Source organism: Taudactylus pleione, unplaced genomic scaffold (assembly GCF_031769625.1).
Source record: "Taudactylus pleione unplaced genomic scaffold, aTauple2 ptg000127l, whole genome shotgun sequence".
In the NCBI taxonomy this organism is placed as follows: Eukaryota; Metazoa; Chordata; class Amphibia; order Anura; family Myobatrachidae; genus Taudactylus; species Taudactylus pleione.
In genome coordinates this window covers 8,678,334-8,698,081 of record NW_028284529.1, presented here as the reverse complement: position 1 = coordinate 8,698,081, position 19,748 = coordinate 8,678,334, and the positions used below count along the sequence as shown (strand labels likewise).

At 43.1% G+C, this 19,748-nt stretch overlaps 1 protein-coding gene across 1 annotated transcript in view; it reads right to left on the bottom strand.

Moving 5' to 3' along the window:
* TEK (TEK receptor tyrosine kinase) overlaps positions 1 to 19,366 on the bottom strand; it is a 148,376-nt gene extending 129,010 nt beyond the window's left edge. The window contains exon 1 of the mRNA XM_088472619.1: positions 19,175 to 19,366. Within this exon, the coding sequence (XP_088328745.1) occupies positions 19,175 to 19,226 (52 nt within the window). The 5' untranslated portion in view covers positions 19,227 to 19,366. The remainder of the gene's footprint in view (positions 1 to 19,174) is intronic.
* Between the last annotated feature and the right edge of the window lie 382 nt (positions 19,367 to 19,748).

Below are 19,748 nucleotides of genomic sequence, written 5' to 3'. Positions count from 1 at the left end.
GAATTTAAGTGAACACCCAGACTATCAACTTGGTAGAAGGTTAATGCTGTCCTTTAAGTGCCCTTTCTACTTCCCCTGGCTGCAGTAAATGTCAAGATTGCTTTTCTGACCTCACTAAGAACTTAGTATTGTCTTTCTCCAAGCCAGTAGGAAATGTGAAATCACCATAAAACAAAAGAAGGAAAACTGTCATGGCTGGTGAGATGGGTAAGAGATTTAGGGGCCTATTAATCCAACCAAAATGTTTGTTTTTAAGCTAATTTTTTCCATATTTATGTATCACTAATTTTCACACTCCCCGTACTTTTATATGGAGATGTAGAAAATATGCTATTTATCAAATTCCAAAAATTATGTATTTTCGGAATTTGATGGTTTTACTGTACGCCATTCCCAGATGACATACAGACCATACTTGCCAACCATCCAGCATCTTGCGGGAGGCTCTCATTTTCTTGACAAGCCTCCCGCTGCCCCGCAAAGCTTATTAAATCCCCCACATTCTCTGCTGCCCCGTCCGGATGTAAAAAGGGTAGGGCTTGACGGCAGTATGCAAAGGGGCCAGAGACGCAACGCAGGGTTGTGGATGGCAATGGCTGCCTCACCCAGCAGAGTATTTACTAGTATGAGTAGTCAGTGCAGGCAAAGACACTGAGACAGACGTCTCCTCCTTCAGCAGCAGTGGCAGCAGCCACAGCTTCTTCTTCTCCCCCCGCCGAAAAAGTAAGTAATTAGAACTTCTGTTTTGCTCAAGGAGTTTACGACAAGTGCTCAGTGCGTATATAGGGTGAGGGAAGCGGAGCACATGCGCAGAGGTGGAGGGGGCGCCAGGACATGTCTGTAGAATTGTAGAAATCCTTTTTTTAAAAAATGTGCACAAACTATGTGGGCAGCCGCGGGCAGTTGGGAGCACAGTTGGCAGTCAGACACGGCGGCTTCAGTACTCCATACACTCACACATACTGAGAGAGCGACAGGGAAGGTCCCTGCAGCTCTCAGACACACACACACTGCCTAGTGTCTACGCTGTGCGCTGAACTCATTGCAGTGCAGGTCCCGCCCAGTTCCAGTTGCTGAACTAAACACACATTGTTCTTGCAGTGGGGTGAGAGGGGGCCTTCTCCGGTGTCTGACATGGTGCCATCTGTGCCACCTACTACAGCAGTCCTTTTTTCGCTGCAGAGGCAAACACTTGTGACAACCAGAAGTGAAAGATACTTAAACAGCAACAGTCTGCTTCAGGAATTAGTAGTGGTGGAGCTTCATCCTCTTTCCCTCCCCCCTTTCAAATAGTCCACCTTCCCAGTAAAGTTTGCAACAAGTATTTATGCATTTACTGTAAAAATCTTTACTTCTGAGGCACCTCTGGGCCTAGGGAGGGTAGTAGACGACAACTTGAGGTATTGGGAGTTTACACCCACGGTGTAGTGCAGCAGAAGGGTCCTCAACAGTTTGGGAAATCTGCATCCTTACACATGCCTCCCACACCGCCTCAACATTCTGGGGGCTGGGAGCTTATGGCTATATGTAGGGCCACTCCTGTAGGGCACTGCAGGAGGCATTGCTGGCAGCTGTAATTATTAACCGGCTGGTGTCCATGTCCCACTGTTACATCCCAATACCACTGAGTACCAGCATCCTACATACCTCCCTCCCTCGCTCAATGCCAGGGGTCCCCTTACCCAGCAGGAGTGCTGGCCGCTGTGACTATTTTCCTGCTTGTGCCCATGTTACACTATTATAGATTAATATACTGAGGTCAGCTGCCAGCTCCCTCCTGCATCCCCTATACCTCCCTCCCCATCATTCCCAGGGCTCACTTCACCCAGCAGGAGGCATTGCTGGCACTTTAATTATCACCCTTATGGTGCCCATGTTACACTATGATACTCCCAGCCTACCAGCATCCTCCTGCCCCTGCTACCCCTCTACCCTGCCCATGCTGCTCTTAGTACTACAGTTTCACCTGCCACTACAGCATACACCCCTGAGTGGAAATAGATATGCTCATAGGTGGAGATAGGCATGCCCTTTGGCATGACATGCCCCCTTAATGGAATATTCTACTATCAAATATAATCTCTCTGAAACTAGTTTTCAAAAGTTGGCAAGTATGGTACAGCCCCCGACAGTGTTCACAAGCTGCTGTCTACACGGCAGCTTGTGCAGGAAAGGGATCTTTTCAGATCCCTTCCTGGTGTCTCCTTACAGCCTGCATCTCTCCATACCATACACTTTAAGTAAAGTGTATCTAGCACCTCTAACGGGGACCTGCTCGCTAACATTCGGGTTTAAGTTGACGGAGCGGTGGTGGGGAGGTGGGCCGAGGACATCAGACGGTGCGGGACTGCTGGGGGACAGATCCCAGCCCGCTGACTGCTGCATGCCCCCCTGCAAACTCAGAGCAGACAGCCAGCAAAAGCACTGCGCAGGGAGCCTGTGTGGAAGGCATCGGAAGGCATCAGTCAGTCATTAGCTGAGGGGAGCAGCCGGGGGGGAGGGTTTAGCCATCAGTCAGCTGCGCGGGTAGCCGGGGTGTGGAGCGGTAGCCTGGGGAGGCAGCAGTCAGATGTATGGGAGCTGGGGGCAGATCAGCAGTCAGTGTGTGGAAGCGGGGGAAGAGATCAGCAGTCAGCTGTGCGGGAGCCGGGGGAGAGATCAGCAGTCAGCTGTGCGGGAGCCCGGGGGAGAGATCAGCAGTCAGCTGTGCGGGAGCCCGGGGGATAGGCAGCAGTCGGCTGGGCAGAGTGCCCGGGGAAGAGGGGGCCAGCGGTCAGCTGTGCTGGGCGCCCAGGGCTGCAGGAGGTAAGTATCTCTTTTCCCACTTCACCTACACACACATCCATAATGGTTAGCAAGACTGTAAAAACATCAGTACAATCGAGTAACATCAGACCCATACTCACAGTTAAGGCTGGTCAGACCTCACTCAGGAATTGCTTACTTCAGGGCACGCTATGAGGCCTCAGGCTGTGTATGGTATCGCAGTGGATAATTTACGCACTGGCACACCTGCGTTTCCCGACCAGCCCTACATAACCACCCACCAACGGCACTTCCTGTCAATCACTGTGCGATGGGTCTGCATAGCCTCTGCGATTGCAGTCCCAATCGCAGTATCTAGTACGCACATGTGGACTCCAATGCATATGCAAAACACAACAATCAGCTGATTGCGTGCATATAAGCAACTGCGTTCCTTGCTGAATCAGGCCGAGTGTCAATACAGGCCAACTGGCTGGTAATGTCAATTTAACCTGTGACCAGCCAAGAATATTCCACAAGGTAGGTGGCTGAGATGTAGAACTGGTAGAAGTTCCAGACTAGGGTACAGATTGGAATATGTTACTGTGCCTTCCACGTAAGTTGTGTTGTCTGTTCTCTAGCCAATGTTAACAAGCTAAACAGTCTAGGAGAGTTAACAAAGTGAATTGAGAATTACAATTATGCTGGGTGTTCAGAAATTATACAGTGTCCGGGGCCTAATTACATTTTAATAAGTATTACTGATGATAATAGGTATAAAAACAAAGAAAAATAGAGATTGACATCAGAAAAAAAAAATCTATGGGCCAATATACTGTAATCAGCATTTTATTTGTTTATTTTGGAGCCGTTGTTGTTGGTTTTTGTTTTCATTTTTTTCTATTTAAAGTAATTAAAAAAAACAGTTTTCCCATGCATTCTTTTATTTTCTTACTGTCCGAGTTCCCACAACAACTGCTTTGAGATTCTATAAATAAGTCCATGGATTTATCACTTTCTGTAAATAAAAAAAAAAAAATTCCTTTTATTACTTTTCACTCTTCTTCACTCCAAGGGGTCTATTCATTATCAGGGTCCAGACATCCTAGCTAATTTATCACTGCTCTGGCGCAGAGACAGCTGGTCCAAAAATCAGAAGTCTCCACAAATGTTTTCCCTGCTACTTTTGTAGCAGTGGATCTTAACACTGCCAAGTCTGACACGGCAGTGTTACTGCGTCTGCGTGACCTAGATTTCACCAGGTGCACAAAGCCCCAGCATCCGGCGAAAGGTAACGAACAGGGGCAGAGGGATCTGAAAGGATCCCTCTTCGCAACACATGACTCCTTCCCACAGGGAAGAAGCACTGTGTACGGGAGCAAATGCCATGTGAAGATGGCGAACGCACTTGCAGTCAAGCTCTGAAAATGTTGTATTTTCGGAGCTTGATGAATTTAGGTCCCCATAATAGTGTATGGGGACAGCGGGCCACATCAGGAGAGAAAGGTAAGAAGGAGATATCTGTGATATCTCCTGTATTACCTTTAGTATGAATGGCCCCAAAACTAGGTGGAAATGTTCATTTTCATCTGCTTTTGTAAAAATTAAGTGATAGTGAATAGACCCCCAACTCCTTTACAAATGCTTTATTATACTGCTGAACTAAAGTCATATCACCTGAAACTATGGGGTCTATATAGTAATGCATAGATTGAGGCATGAGTATTTGTTTTGTTCTTCTCTATCTCACTTTGTATAGCCATCCAGCTGGGGTAGTAACTGGAAGAGGTATTGGGGTGGAACTACAGTCTACATGCCTGGTAATGAGATTCATCACATGCAGGGCCGGATTTACCATTATCCAACCTAGGCACCCGTCTAAGGCCCGTGGGGTGTCAAGGGGCCCGTTGCCGGGGCCCCCTACCCCTCAAAATCCGGCCCTGGAGTGAACCTTAGTTCGAAATTGAACTGCTGCTGCTGGCACACAAAGCAGCACCAGCATCACGGTCCAGGGCCTTGCCCCTAGCCAGCCCCTTCTAACCAATCCCCAAGCAACCTACACTGGTGTAGCTAGTCTCCTCTCCCTTCTCCTCTCCCCCTCGGCCCCCACTGCATAGCGAGCAGCCTTCCGCCCTCCACACCGTAGTATAGGAAGCAGCCTTCCCCCCACCGCACTGCCGCCTTCCGCTCCCCCCCTGCAACTCAGCGAGCAGCCATCCCCCCCTTGCAGTACAGAAAGCAGCCTTCTGCCCCCTCACCCTCCACAGTATAGGAAGCAGCTTTCCCCCCTCCGCACTGCAGCCTTCCACCGCCCCCCCCCCCCCCCGGCAGTATAGCAAGCAGCCTCTCCCCGCCATCTGCAGTATAGCAGGCAGCCTTCTGTTGCATCCCCCCCCGCAGCATAGGAAGCAGCCTTCCCCTCTTCCGCAGTATTTAATGCAGCCTACCGCCGCTCCTCCCTGCAGTGTAGCAGGCAACCTTCTCCGACATTGATCACCTAGCTGGGTAAGTTTAACTGACATTTTTTTTTGTATGGTGCAAAATAGCTCAGTTCTCTGGGCATGATTCAGAGCCGGACGCTATTTGCGCTCGCTCGTTCAGAAAAAGGGGCTGGATATTTAAATTGAGCGCTCGCTCTTTGCGGTCTGTTGTCTGAGCGAGCGAACGAAACATGCGCTCGCTTAACTGTAAAGACGCCCCCTGGCCGCTCGCATCCTACGTCATCTCGCTATTTATTTGATTAATCGAGTACATCGAAAGGCGTCTGAACTGCTCGCAGTGCTTGTGGTTGGATTTTCCTACCGCAATCATGCGAACAGTTCAGGCTAAGAAACAACCAAGTGACGTGATCGATGACGCTGCTTTGTTAATTATGCACACCCTTAAAACGCCCGTTTTGACAGTTTGGCACGCCTGCGTTCGGATCACCACTCCCCGTTTTCAAGCACCTTCCCCTGTTACCACCCACAAACGCCTCATCCTGTCACTCAAATTAGCAGGCACTCGCTATTTTGCGAGCGCTCGATTTCCGACCGCACTGACTGGTTGGCGCACGCGCATTACAACCCATACACATGCGCAGATGTGCGAACATCGCTCGGAGCGAACGAGCGGCTCTGAATCAGGCCCTCTGTACGTACGTGTGTGTGTGTATATATATATATACACACTGAGTGTACCTCTGTTCTTTCCGCTTTTCCTTCTCTCACCATGTTTTTCCTCTTTTCCTTCTCCCTTTGTTTGTCCCCCCCTATACTCCTGTCTACCTGTTTGTCCCCCTTTCCTCCCGTCTACCTCTGTTTGACCGCCATTTCTCCCGTCTACTCTGTTTGACCCCCATTCCTTCCGTCTACCTCTGTTTGACCCCCATCTGTGTCATATTTGATGTTTTTCACCTTGCTCTTGTGTGTATTTCATTACAGCAATAATTGCATATATTACAGTAGTGTCACTGGAGCAAGTTAAACACATGTATATATATATATATATACATGTGTGTATATAATTTGATGTGTGTATCTTGCTCCAGCGACACCTACTGTAATATATGCACAGGATTGTTTGAGGGTGGGGGGGCCCCAAACCGTTAAATTGCCTAGGGCCCCATGAGGTCTAAATCCGGCTCTGATCACATGTGTGCGTATACACTGTTCCTTCCCATTCTCTACATGGAAATATCCACATCAGGCAGCTGTGTGCAGCTCTGCTCTGTTTTTGGAACAAAGCTGATTTGTATTTAGGAAGCATTTCTTATCTTATCTTATCTTATGGTGCTCAAAGACAAAGCACAGTGGTGTATCATTTACTAGTGGTTCTCAAATTCGGTCCTTCGGACCCCAACAGTTCATGTTTCCAGGTCCCCCATGGATCTTTAAAACGTGACAGATGTTAATACACTTGTGCACCTGCTAGGTGACCTGCACAATGTGAACTGTTTGAGGTACTGAGGACTAGGTTTGAGAATCACTGAGTTAGTACATAGAGCCCTATAACATATAGGTTCTTTCCTCTGTTACTGGTGATAGCACAATCTATTCTGTAATCTGCTTTGTGTACTGTATGTCACTTGCATTTTTTTTATTTGAGGTATTAACGTAAGACTCCCCACTCTAGTCTATTGCTCTATATGCTCTAAGTCACTATGTATTCGTTTTACTCCTTCTAGGGTTTTTAACCTGTTACAAATGTTTGTATCAGTGTGCTTGAAACACTCTCCCGGTAAATTGTGTTTTCTGTAGCACATACTGTAGGCTGCAATATACAACTCCATCTACAGATCAAGTACATTCCGGAGCTGGGTAAATCTCACAATACAGCAGCCCCTATAGAAACCTATGGGGCTGCTATTGCAATTGGAAATGGGGGGACCGCAGCAGATACCCCTGATATCTGCTGCAGTACCTCCTACATACATCGTGGGGATACTTACATTTTGTGGGTATTTCCTGCAAAATTAGTTAAATAAATATCCTCCCTTTATGTCTTACTATAATCAAATACAGTCAGGTGCATAAATATTGGGACATTGACAGAATTTTCATATTTTGGCCTTTATTCACCACCACAATGGCTTTGAAATGAAACAAACAAGATGTGCTTTAACTGCAGACTTTCAGATTTAATTTGAGGGTAATTACATCCAAATCAGGTGAACGGTGTAGGAATTACAACGGTTTCTATATGTGCCTCCCACTTTTTAAGGGGCCAAAAGTAATGGGACAAACTAAACAATCCTAAATCTAACTTTCACTTTTTAATACTTTGTTGATGGTAATGCTCTGCCAGGCCTCTACTGCAAATGTCTTTAGTTCCTGCTTGTTCTTGGGGCATTTTCCCTTTAGTTTTGTCTTCATCAAGTGAAATGCATGCTCAATCGGATTCAGGTCAGGGGATTGACTTGGCCATTGCATAACATAACACTTTTTAGCCTTAAAAAACTCTTTGGTTGCTTTTGCAGTATGCTTCGGGTCATTGTCCATCTGCACTGTGAAGCGCCGTCCAATGAGTTCTGAAGCATTTGACTGAATATGAGCATATAATATTGCCCGAAACACTTCAGAATTCATTCTGCTGCTTTTGTCAGCAGTCACATCATCAATAAATACAAGGGAACCAGTTCCATTGGCAGCCATACATGCCCACGCCATGACACTACCACCATCATGCTTCACTGATGAGGTGGTATGTTTTGGATCATGAGCAGTTCCTTTCCTTCTCCATACTCTTCTCTTCCCATCACTCTGGTACAAGTTGATCTTTGTCTCATCTGTCCATAGGATGTTGTTCCAGAACTGTAATGGCTTTTTTAGATGTTGTTTGGCAAACTCTAATCTGGTCTTCCTGTTTTTGTGGCTCACCAATGGTTTACATCTTGTGGTGAACCCTCTATATTCACTCTTGTGAAGTCTTCTCTTGATTGTTGACTTTGACACCTACCTCCTGGAGAGTGTTCTTGATTTGGCCAACTGTTGTGAAGGGGTTTTTCTTCACCAGGGAAATAATTCTTCTATCATCCACAACAGTTGTTTTCTGTGGTCTTCCGGGTCTTTTGGTGTTGCTGAGCTCTCCGATGCGTTCTTTCTTTTTAAGAATGTTCTAAACAGTTGATTTGGCCACACTTAATGTTTTTGCTATCTCTCTGATGGGTTTGTTTTGATTTTTCAGCCTAATCATGGCTTGCTTCACTGATAGTGACAGCTCTTTGGATCTCATATTGAGAGTCGACAGCAACTGATTCCAAATGCAAATGTCACACCTAGAATCAACTCCAGACCTTTTACCTGCTTAATTGATAATGAAATAACGAGGGAATAGCCCACACCTGTCCATGAAATAGCTTTTGAGTTGATAGTCCCATTACTTTTGGCCCCTTAAAAAGTGGGAGGCACATATAGAAACTGTTGTAATTCCTACACCTGTTCACCTGATTTGGATGTAATTACCCTCAAATTAAATCTGAAAGTCTGCAGTTAAAGCACATCTTGTTTGTTTCATTTCAAAGCCATTGTGGTGGTGAATAGAGGCCAAAATATAAAAAGTCTGTCAATGTCTCAATATTTATGCACCTGACTGTAGCTTTATCCACTGATCCATCTTAGGCCTGTATCCAATTAGAGATGAAAAGCCACGATCGACGAAAAGTTTCAGCCCGTTTCTGAAGTATCGCCCTATTCAATTCCAGGACGTTTTCGCCTAGGTGAAAAGTTTCTCCACCCAAAGGCAGGAGAAAAGAAGTGCAAAATCCATATTTTGAGGTAAAAATGTGGGGACTTGAAACTCAGAACCCTTTGGACACCCATAATAATTACTAATGAGGTAAAAAAATATCTTAATTCACCCCAAAATAAGACATGTCCTTTTTGGGGCGAAAATGTAAAAAGTGTTGGAAAATGGGTCTAAAGTGCTGGGACAAGTATTTTGGGGGTGCTGTATGGTTGGGGCAAGCGTTTTTAGGATTGCAGGTGGCTGCAGCAGATGTATTTTTAAAAACTTTTTAATCTGCACTTTATAGACACAAAAATATACTAATACCAATTTTAATGTACCACCAATTTAACTACAGCAATTATTTTTCCCAAAAGAAATAGCTTTCCATCTTTAGTCCACACTTATGCAAATATGCATAGAACAGCCCTTTTACTCAATTTAAGTACACTATTTACTTTTATTAGGGTTATGAATACACTTCTATATTGATTCCCCGTGTCAGATATGCTTTTTAGGGGGTACAGACTGATTTCCCCCAAAAAACTGTCCTATTTGCTGCAGTCGCCCATATGCAGTTGCCTGTTTTGCAATTGAATAGGGCAAAAAGTGAAAGTACGCAAAAACTTTGCTTCAAAACAAGCGAATGAGGCAAAAAACATTGCGCTTTTCGCCAATCTCAGCTTTTTGCGGCTAATTGAATGCGGCCCTTAGTCTGTCACTGTAGTTACCAAGTCATGTCCTCTATATCCCTCAGCAATGATTAGTTAAAAAGTTTAACAGTACTGCAAACGCTACACTTCGTTCTCTCAATGCTCTTGGATGTATGCATTTTGGCTCGCTTATCTACTTTTAATTACATTTTTAGCTTTATTCACTTTTTTTTTACTTTCACTACTGTATCTAGCATTTTGCCACTTTTTGTTATTGTTTTTTTTTACCGTCTGTTTAGTTTTTTTCTCCTGTTTGTACTTTAGTACATTTTATTTAGTGTGTCTAGTTACTCTCGCTTGTTTCTTGTTGTAATATCACACATCAGCTGAATTATATACATTTTGCATACTTTTCACACAGATTTACAAAACTGAACCAATGTTGAAAGTATAAAGGCAGTGACCAACACTACTTATTTTTATATATGGCCAGGGCCGGATTAAGGGGGGGGGGGGCGACAGGGGCGGTCATCCCAGGGCCCCCACACAGGGTCGGTGTGACCCTGCTGAGAATAGGTGTCAAGTGGCACCTGTTCCCGGATTGAGGCTCACTGCCGCGGCTCTGTGTTACTGTATGCAGCAGCACAGTCAGTGCTGCTGCATACAGCGCAGAGCGGCTCCCGGGTCCCCTCATCGGCGTCACATGACACATTATGTTCATGACACTGATGAGGGGACTAAGGAGCAGATCTGCCAGGAGGTCACGACGTCACTCATGTGAGTAATCAACGGAGGTGCAATAGGCTTGTTTGTGGCTTGGGGGTAGGGGGGCGGTAGGCTCTGGGTGGCTAAGGGGTGTGTGTGGCTATGTAGGCCCCGTGTGGCTTAGGGGGGAAAGGGTGGAGGTGGCTTTGTAGGCTCTGTGTGGCTTGAAGAGGGCCCCCACAATTTAGCTGCCCTGGGGCCCCGCAAATCTTAATCCAGCCCTGTATATGGCTATCCTAAATAAATATTACAAGCTGATCTATTAACAGTTATTAGCTCCTCCATTTTGCCCTCCTAATCCTAAATCCCGCCGGGAGTGCCTAAGCCTAACCCTGCCCCCCGTGGCTAACACGTCACGACGTCCGGCTAACCTACGTTCGGTATGCTGGGCGTCGGGGTTTTGACGTGGGGCTAATGATATGCATTGGTATTTAGACACCTATCTTTAGTCCCATGTCGGGCTTTCCGTGTCGGGATTCTGGCAGTCGGCTTTTCGACCGCCGGCATCCTGACTACATCCTCGTGTAAATAAGCACTTCCTGCCGGCTTCTGTGATCTGCTGCTGCGTCCAAGGACCACCATCAAGCAGTCTAAGCCTACTTAGAATGGGCGCATTAACTCCTCTGCCAGGGCCAGGAAATCTGCGTTGGAAGATGCAGACCCTGGCCTCGGCACACCCTGGAATGCTGCCTGGCACCATCCTCTTGGTCAGGCTACAGCGTAGGGGGCACTGTGTGTGACCTGTTCTGCACATGCGCATGTCCATCTGAGATGTACGCGAACCATCAGGTTTGCGTATATCTCTGAACCAGGCACATAATGAAAACCAGAGTAACCATGCAATACACAAGTACAGTAACAAGCACAGTAACAAGACACATTAATAAAATAGATTATAGAGATGCAAGAGGACAAACACAGGTTCAGATAAATGAATAAATGACACCCAAATCACATCCTGGTGAAACTTCAATTTACCATTTATTAAAGTGTATACTCAGAATTACAAATGAGTGATTATGGATTTAGAGAAATACGAAATAGCCTAATTTTGGGGTTCTGAGTCGAACTGAGGCATGGATCGGGTTTCTCCAGGCAAATTTGGTTTTGATTATGAGAGAGAACACCATAATCCCGGAAATGTTAGAAATCAAGTGTTTTGGATTGCATACAAGTCCCTCCGTTATATTCCAATAATACATCCTATTCCTCCCTGAAGAAGCTCCACGTTTGTGAGGGGGTTGAAAGCACTGCACAGATCAGTATGATCTATGCAGGCTTCATTATGTGTAAAACAAAATTAGGAGAAAAGATTACATTTAAAAAAAAAATGTATGCCCCTCCCACCTCCAAATCAATAACCAGTCCATGACCTTTGAGCCTGGTCTAGTATCAGAAAATAGTTGGAAAGCCACGCCATTTTTCCACCTTAACTTCCAATAACCAGGCTTAACCAGTTTGGGGGAGGGGGGTTAATGCCATAGAAGGGAGACAGACAGCCTTGGTTCCCTGCCATAACATTAACCAGCTCAAAACTGGTCAGACCAGGGCTGGAATCCCTCAAAAAGTTAACCTCTCTAAAAACACAAAAAAGGGTCCCTCCCTACGAAGGAACAAGCCCAGGTGGCAGTGGGTGGGGGTTTAATGGCAATGAGTTAATATTGTTCTTTACAGGCAGCCTACAAGTCCTGGCAAGCATGCCCTGGGTTAATGGAACCACGGGTGCCAGTATGCCTGGACATTACTATTACTATTTTGCTGATACTAGCAGCTTATAAATTAGTGACTTTGGAGAAGTGTGCTGGTACTGGTAATATATTATATTTCCTACTAGGCTTTTTCTTTTAGGCTATTAGTTTTTATTAATGAAAACATCCTATAAGGTTGTATAGTTTATTAAACTGCTATCCTACTGTTTCACAGATGTGCTATATTCTTTTCAATTGTGTTTGTGCCATTGCTCTGTTGCTTACTTTAGCCAGCCAGCTCGCTGCAGCCTTTGACCAATATTGGTGAAACAATATTGTGAGCTGTAAGTAAGGTGGTCAAAATGTAATGCAAATGAATGTTATTGATGTTTTTGAAGTTAGTAATACTGTAGGAACAAAAACAGGTCCAAGTTACATGATTTTAGCTGTTTTTATCAAATTTTAAAGAAATACAAATCAAAAACACTTGAAGGTGTTTTTGCCAAAACCAAAACACTATGGTGATTTGAAAACAAAACAAAGAGGTCTGCGCACATCTACACTGAGAATACATGTTGCCATATGTGCAGACTTAAAGTGTGTTAAACTACTTGATACACATACATAGATTTCAATGGATACCAGCTATTTCAATGGCATAGATTGTACGAGTATAAGACGAGTGTAGTAAACTTTTTCATACCCTTTTTCTTGCTATACACTGTGGAAGAATTGTATTGCAATATGTCGTGATGATGAATGAGTTAAGTGATGGGTCAGTAACAGGAAATATTTTGTGATTAACATTCCCGAATTATAGAATCTTTTCTAATTTGGTTTTAATGAACAAACATCCAACTAGATACCATGCGTATTATAATATGCCTAATCATTAGGAGACAGACTTTCCACACACTAGACCAACTTACATCCAACCAGCCAACTAGTTGATTATTTGGAATGAAAATCTGGTAACGTATGGGAGTAAAGGATGATCAGCAATTTGCTCCTAAATGCCAGAAAACAGATGAAAATGGTCAATCAGATAAGTTTGTTAAATGTTTGATCTAAACAATTTGTTCAACCAAAAGTTTTTGGCCATTTCCCGGCATTTGGGAGCAAATTGCTGATTGTCATTTGCTTTCATACCTTACCAGATTTTCATTCCAACCAATCAAGTAGTTGACTGGTTGGACAGATAATCTTTAGATGTGTGGCCAGCTTTTGGGGGAATTCAATTAAGCTGGGTACACACATAAAGATTTCTGTCCAACCATCCAACTAGTTGATTGGTTGGAATGAAAATCTGGTAAAGTATGAAAGCAAATGACAATCAGCAATTTGAGCACAGAGAAAAGGGTTTTTGCCCCCCAGCACACTGTAGCAAAATAAAAAATACTTAAATCCTACATGATAATAGAGATTCAGAGGTATAGTTACATACATTTGCAAATATATGAATAAGCACCAGGCCAGTCATCAAGGCTCCTCTATACTGACATCCCTAACATTAAGGGGTTCATGTCCGAGAAGCAAGGCACCCCAAAAAATTCTAGCCAAGGACCATCCCCAGGGCATTACATGAAAAGGGGAAAAAAGGTGATAGTGAAGTGTAAAGGATAGATGTGTAAGGATAAATCAATAAGTGTTAATGAAATTTGAAAGAATTAAAATGACATAAATAATATACAAACAATTAGAGAAGTGATAAAAATATTCTATGTGAATTAAGTGGTGATGCCATGAGAAAGGTCCAGCCAGAACAACCCCGGGGGCCCCACTCCCAAACGCTCACCCCAAAATAACTATTGCTACATAATAGTAGCACCTAATCAGCAATTTGCTCCCAAACGCCGGAAAATGGACAAAAACTGTTGGTTGAACAAATTGTTTAGATCAAACATTTAACAAGCTTGTCTGAACGACCATTTTCATCTGTTTTCTGGCATTTAGGAGCAAATTGCTGATCATTAGTTACTCCCATACATTACCAGATTTTCATTCCAACCAATCAACTAGTTGGATGGTTGGACATAAAATCTTTACATGTGTATGCAGCATTAGACCCAATAATTTTTCAGGTGGGCAAAACAGTATTTTAACACTTGAATTGCCTTTGGGCAATTCAATTAGCTCCCGTGTTATTTGCTCTAAAAATTAACTGTTTTTGGGCAAATAAACATAGGATCTGAGATAAGTTCACGGATCCCATGGGCCAAATGTAATAGGGTGAGAGTTTAGAAAATGTAAGAGTTTAGCAGTAAACACTCTCACTTTTTAAACTAGGCCAATGTAAGTCTGAGAATGTGCAAACTCGCATGTTTTTCAAACTCAAAAAAGTCTATTTAACCTCTCTCCCAGATGTTTTCCCATTTTGAAGATAGAACTCAACCCATGTAATAGTGTGAGAGATTACTGATAAACTCTCACATTTTCTAAACTCACACCCTATTACATTTGGCCCCATGTGTTAATGCCAGCGCCTGCCCTAAAACAGATAGTTATCTGGGATTTTTTTTGGAGCCTGCTGAGCTCCTGAAATAGAATGTCCAATACCTTACCTATCAGCAGCCCAGGCCATGCTGCTGTGTGCTGGGCTGCAGTGGGACCGGGGAGACTGACCTCCACCACAGCACTGAGGCAAATAGTTGTAAAACATTTTTATATTGAGGCCACACCTCCATATAATTAGGCCACGCCCCGATAAGTACCGTTTTTGGAGACAACTGAATTAGCCGGGGGATCAATTAGCCACCACTAAAGTACAGCGGCTAATTGAATTCCCTTTTAAGAGGCAATGTAATAGGTTTCCAGTACAGCAAAAGGGGAGATTTTTTTAGCAATTTGATTTTAAAGGCAATTTTCTGAAATTGCTTGCTTTTAATTTTGATCCAAAATTGTTGAAAAATTGCCACTTTTGCAAAGTTGGGATCTATTACATTTGCACGTAAATGTTTTTTTCAAGTGCATAGCCATCACTAGGGCACAGGGCACTGTACGGCAAGGGGCGTTGTTCGGTGGTGCCTGTCAATTTTCTGTTTATAATCATTCTAACTTGTAGCTTCCTCTTCTTTTATCTTTTAATGCAAGATGTGTGGTTTTTACTTGTGAAAATTAGTGAAGTCTGCATTCTTGTAAAATGCTACAGATATGCCCAGCTGCATCCTTGTCCGTAGCGCAGCATCTCGCTACATGTGTGGCATGAGATGGACTCCCGCGATTGGAGACGCGCATTTGCATCTCCATAGGTTTCAATGGAGATGCACTCCCGTGATCGGGGATGCGCTACAGCGTCTCCATAGATTTCAATGGAGACGCATTCTGTGATCGGGGACGCTCTGTCATAGCGTGGTGCATAGCGCGATTTGCGGGCACATTTTTTGGCGCGATCAGTCACAATGAACTTGGGTGCATCTGTATAGATTCTGATGAGGAGATGAGTGGATTAGAGCAGTGGTTCCCAAACTTTCTAAGTTCAAGGTACCCTTAGTGTCTACATCATTTTTTAAAGGCACCCCTAAGCCAAAATAATTACAGAGCAGTTCCAGATTTTAAGCTGTTGGGTAAAAATAACATATTAAGTATTTAAATATAGAAAGAAAAAAAAAAAACCCTGTGCTATTCTTTCCCATTGTCCCCTCCGTCTCTCTCCCATTGCCACCTCCATGTCTCTCCCTTTGCCACCTCCAAGTCTTTCCCATTGTCCCCTCCATGTATCTCTATTTGTCCCGTCCATGTCTTTCCATTTGCCCCCTCCATGTCTCTTCATTTGCCACTGTCTATGTCCCCCCCTTTACTTACCTTTAGCTGTGCTAGTCAGCGCTGTTCTGCAGCATCACTCCTCAGATCAGACACTTCTTGTCTTATCTCCCACAATGCACTTCGTTGTAGGATCCCGTTCAGCAACAGGCAGCGTCCAGATTCACTGCCTGTTGCTTTACAGTTACTGGTCTCCCCTGGTCATCGCAACCCTCCCCCCGTCGCTGTGCTCTACTTCGCGCCGCATACCCCTCTCTCCCACCTGTGCAAAAAATATATATATTTTACACACACAAAAAAAAATACAATGGCTGGCCTCTTGGGAACCTCGGATTAGAACATTCCTTGTTGACAGCAAGCTAGGTGCAACTTGTTATGCAAGCACATGCCAAAAGATTTTATTTTATAGGACATAATTATTTAAATATGATTCAGAAGGTAAAGAAGATGCATTTAGGGAGGGGGCATATATATTTTTTTCTGCTGGACTTAAGAACATTTTGCTACCCAGAGTGAGATTTGGTTCTTATACATACTCAGGGGTTATGGTAAAAGGACTCTGCCTACATTTACAATGTGACACCTCTTGCAACCTATCAAATACCTTTAAAAAGGTAAGCGCATTTATAGGCACATGATGACCCATGGATGAAAATGATAAAAACACAAAAGTGACACCTGTAGTAATGACAAAATAGTGTCTCCATGCCCTCGTACTCCCATTATTAATGTATTACATATATGAGGCAAAATCATGCATGTAGTGGAGCTTTTATGGGCAAAAAATAAAAATGGAGGAATAGCTTACTTTGGGTATAACTACCTCCATAACAGTCATGAGGTTGCTATGGGAGTCAGTAACAGACCATTATCTATTCACAATGAGCATGCTCTAAATGAAGAAGCCAGTCGGCATAGAGATCCAGGAAAATGTGTCAGACAAAAGTCGCAGTGGTAAGAGGCAGACGCTTGCATCTCACGGCCGTAGCTTCTGTCCAACACATCCTGGGATTGGCTTCCCTATATACAAGTAAAATATGAAATGATGGTGCACATTTTGCAGAGTAGGGTCAACTACATAGAGACATTTAAACTGTTCACTATATATTATTCTTTAATATTTTCTTCACTAGTGATCAAGCTATATCGCAGCAACATAAAAAGAATTGTTAAAAAGGAAAACCTGTGTTAATTTAAAGTAAGTAGATCCTAAATATGTGCACAGGTGCAGTACAAATTATTTACTGACTACTCCTGCAAGAACTACGCCTCTCTCTGTGAAGACCATCAGCATGTTAAGGTGCATATACACGGTCAGAGACTTTCCAAAACATAAACAATTCAAAATATAAACAAAACAATTTTCATATAAGTCAGAGATAAAATTATAGACACACACATTTAAAAAGCATTCAAGATCACTATAACAGCACTTAACACCTCTAAGCACTCGGCACAGTCATTATTCAGAAGTGAAGATAGTATAAATCTAAAGCCAACCTGCTTAGATCAGCCAGATCCCTAAACTTACTTGCCAGACAAGAGGTACTTGAAGGTAATGCAATGCCAATTGTGACACTGAATGGGCTACTGAAGTCAGTGGCTATAATAGAAGAAAATGTACATAGTTTCAAAATCTAGAAAGCATTCCACAAAAAGGGTCTTAATAGGAGGGTAAGCCACAGCTAAAAATCCCAAATCCTTGCCTGCAAAGAGACCAAAACTGTATCTAGAAGATACTGCACACATGTGGTATAAAAATAAAATTAAATTTTGTGAATGCGAAGAGGTACAATATATATACGGTGCAAGGCAAACACTACACACCATCCTGGTAACACCATCTCCATGGTGATTTATGGCAGTGATATAGTAGCATGATGGTATTGGTATGCTTTTCAGCAGTAGGGACCAGCAATTTTGTTAGGATTGATGGGAAGATAAATGGTGCACATTATAGACAAATTCTGGACAAGACCTGCTTTTCTCTGCCAAACAGCTCAAGCTGGGGAGGAGGTTTGTCATTCAACAAGACAATTATCTAAAGTACTGGACTGGCTTAAAATGAAGAAAATAGATGTTCTTAAGTGGCCCAGTCACAGTTCTAGTTATAATCTCACCAGAATAAATGTGCTGTGCATCCATAATCCCATGACCTGAATGAGCAATTATGCAAATATTGCTCCATCCCATTGTTTATAATTTAATAGACACTTATCCAATAACACTAGTAGCTGTAATAGCTGCCACAGGTGGTTCAACTTAGCACGTGTATGGGGCCCGCTTCGGTACAGATATGCTAATGATGGCAATCGCAATGCCATACGCAGCATTACATAAGGACACCCACTTTACCCTACATACATTCGTAATACTTAGCAAGACTGCGAAACCATCGGTAACATTGAGTACCATCGCAGCCTCACGCACACTTGCACAAGCTCTGACCTTACTCAGGAATTGCTAACTTCATCGCATGTAGTGAAAGCCCAAGCTGCGTATGGCATGGCAGTTGCTAATTTATCCAACGGTGTTCAAACGCACTGGCACTCCTGCGTTTCGCCACCCCACTCCCCGTCACCACTCCCAAATGGTACTTTCTGTCAATCACTCTGCGATGGGTCTACGTAGTCACTGTGATGGCACTGGAGTGTTTGTGCACTGCAATGCATAAGCATGCGCAGAACGCAACAATCGGACATTTGCTTGCGTAATCGCAGTTGCGATCGCTGCTGTATCAGGCCCATAGACCAAGGTGAATAAAATATTTCTAAATTATAGTTCAATTTGTTTTTATTACTTTATGGTTTACTATTACCTTTCTTTTTTGGCATAAGCAAAAGCACTAAAACTGTCCAAATTTTTTTTTTAATCAATACAATTATCTATATAAATAACACATTGTAGTTAAATCTACAGAAATGTTAGTCTTGACAAAATTACTTAAAATGTAGTTTTGCAGTAGTTCATCGAGACAGAAAAAGAACCATATAAATACAATTAATGAAGTGTTATTTTACAAGACTACTCCAGTGTAAGACGGGACAACAAAGAAACTGAAGGCTACATGATAACGGTGTGTAGGTACTGTACCTAAGTGTGTGTACATTCACCTAAATCGTTAAACCACAAGTGACATAAATATGTACTGTAAAATAAATCTAACAAATGATGTACTTGTTATATACAATAAACAGCAAACATGAAACAAATGTAAATCTGACATTTTCTTGGTGACATTATTCAGTTAATGACAAGATTGTGTTAAGAAATAAAAGCAGGGTGAAAACATACACAATATCAAGGATATTCCAGAATGTATTCATGCCGTGTATAATGAGTGGCCCTGGATATTCCTACCTGAAATCAGAAGTCTGGAAACGTAGAGAACCAAAAATGCTAAAAAATCCATGCTTTCCAAAATATATCCATCCAATTTCCACGGCAGTTCATAGAGTTAGTACGGGTCACATACTAATTGTCCCGCTGTATTTTCTCAGTGTTGCTCTAACATAAAGTTGTTTTTTCCCTGCTTTCCCATGGACACTGGTCTACTACTGTCTCGCTGCTGTCTAAGCACTGGGAGTTTAAGTTCCCTTTTCCTGTTTCCTTTTTAGATTAGGATGTGAAAGACAGGATCTTTAAGGTATTTTGCATTAGCAATTCTGTCAGAACATGGAAAACATAGTTACGTTGTGTTGTGCAAACTATGTTTATATTTAATGTCTAAAGCCATTAACCAATGTTTTAAAATAGCAGACTGATGCGTATAAAGAAAAGTTTATAAAAATGAACCTCTCTCTACTGCCTATAATTGTAGAAGCTGTCTCATATCTCAGGGCTGTGTGGGGCGAAAAATGGATGACAGTTTCGTTTTCCTAAGAAATGATAGCAAATGGTTTGTGCAATACTTTGAAAGATATGTCAATTGTGG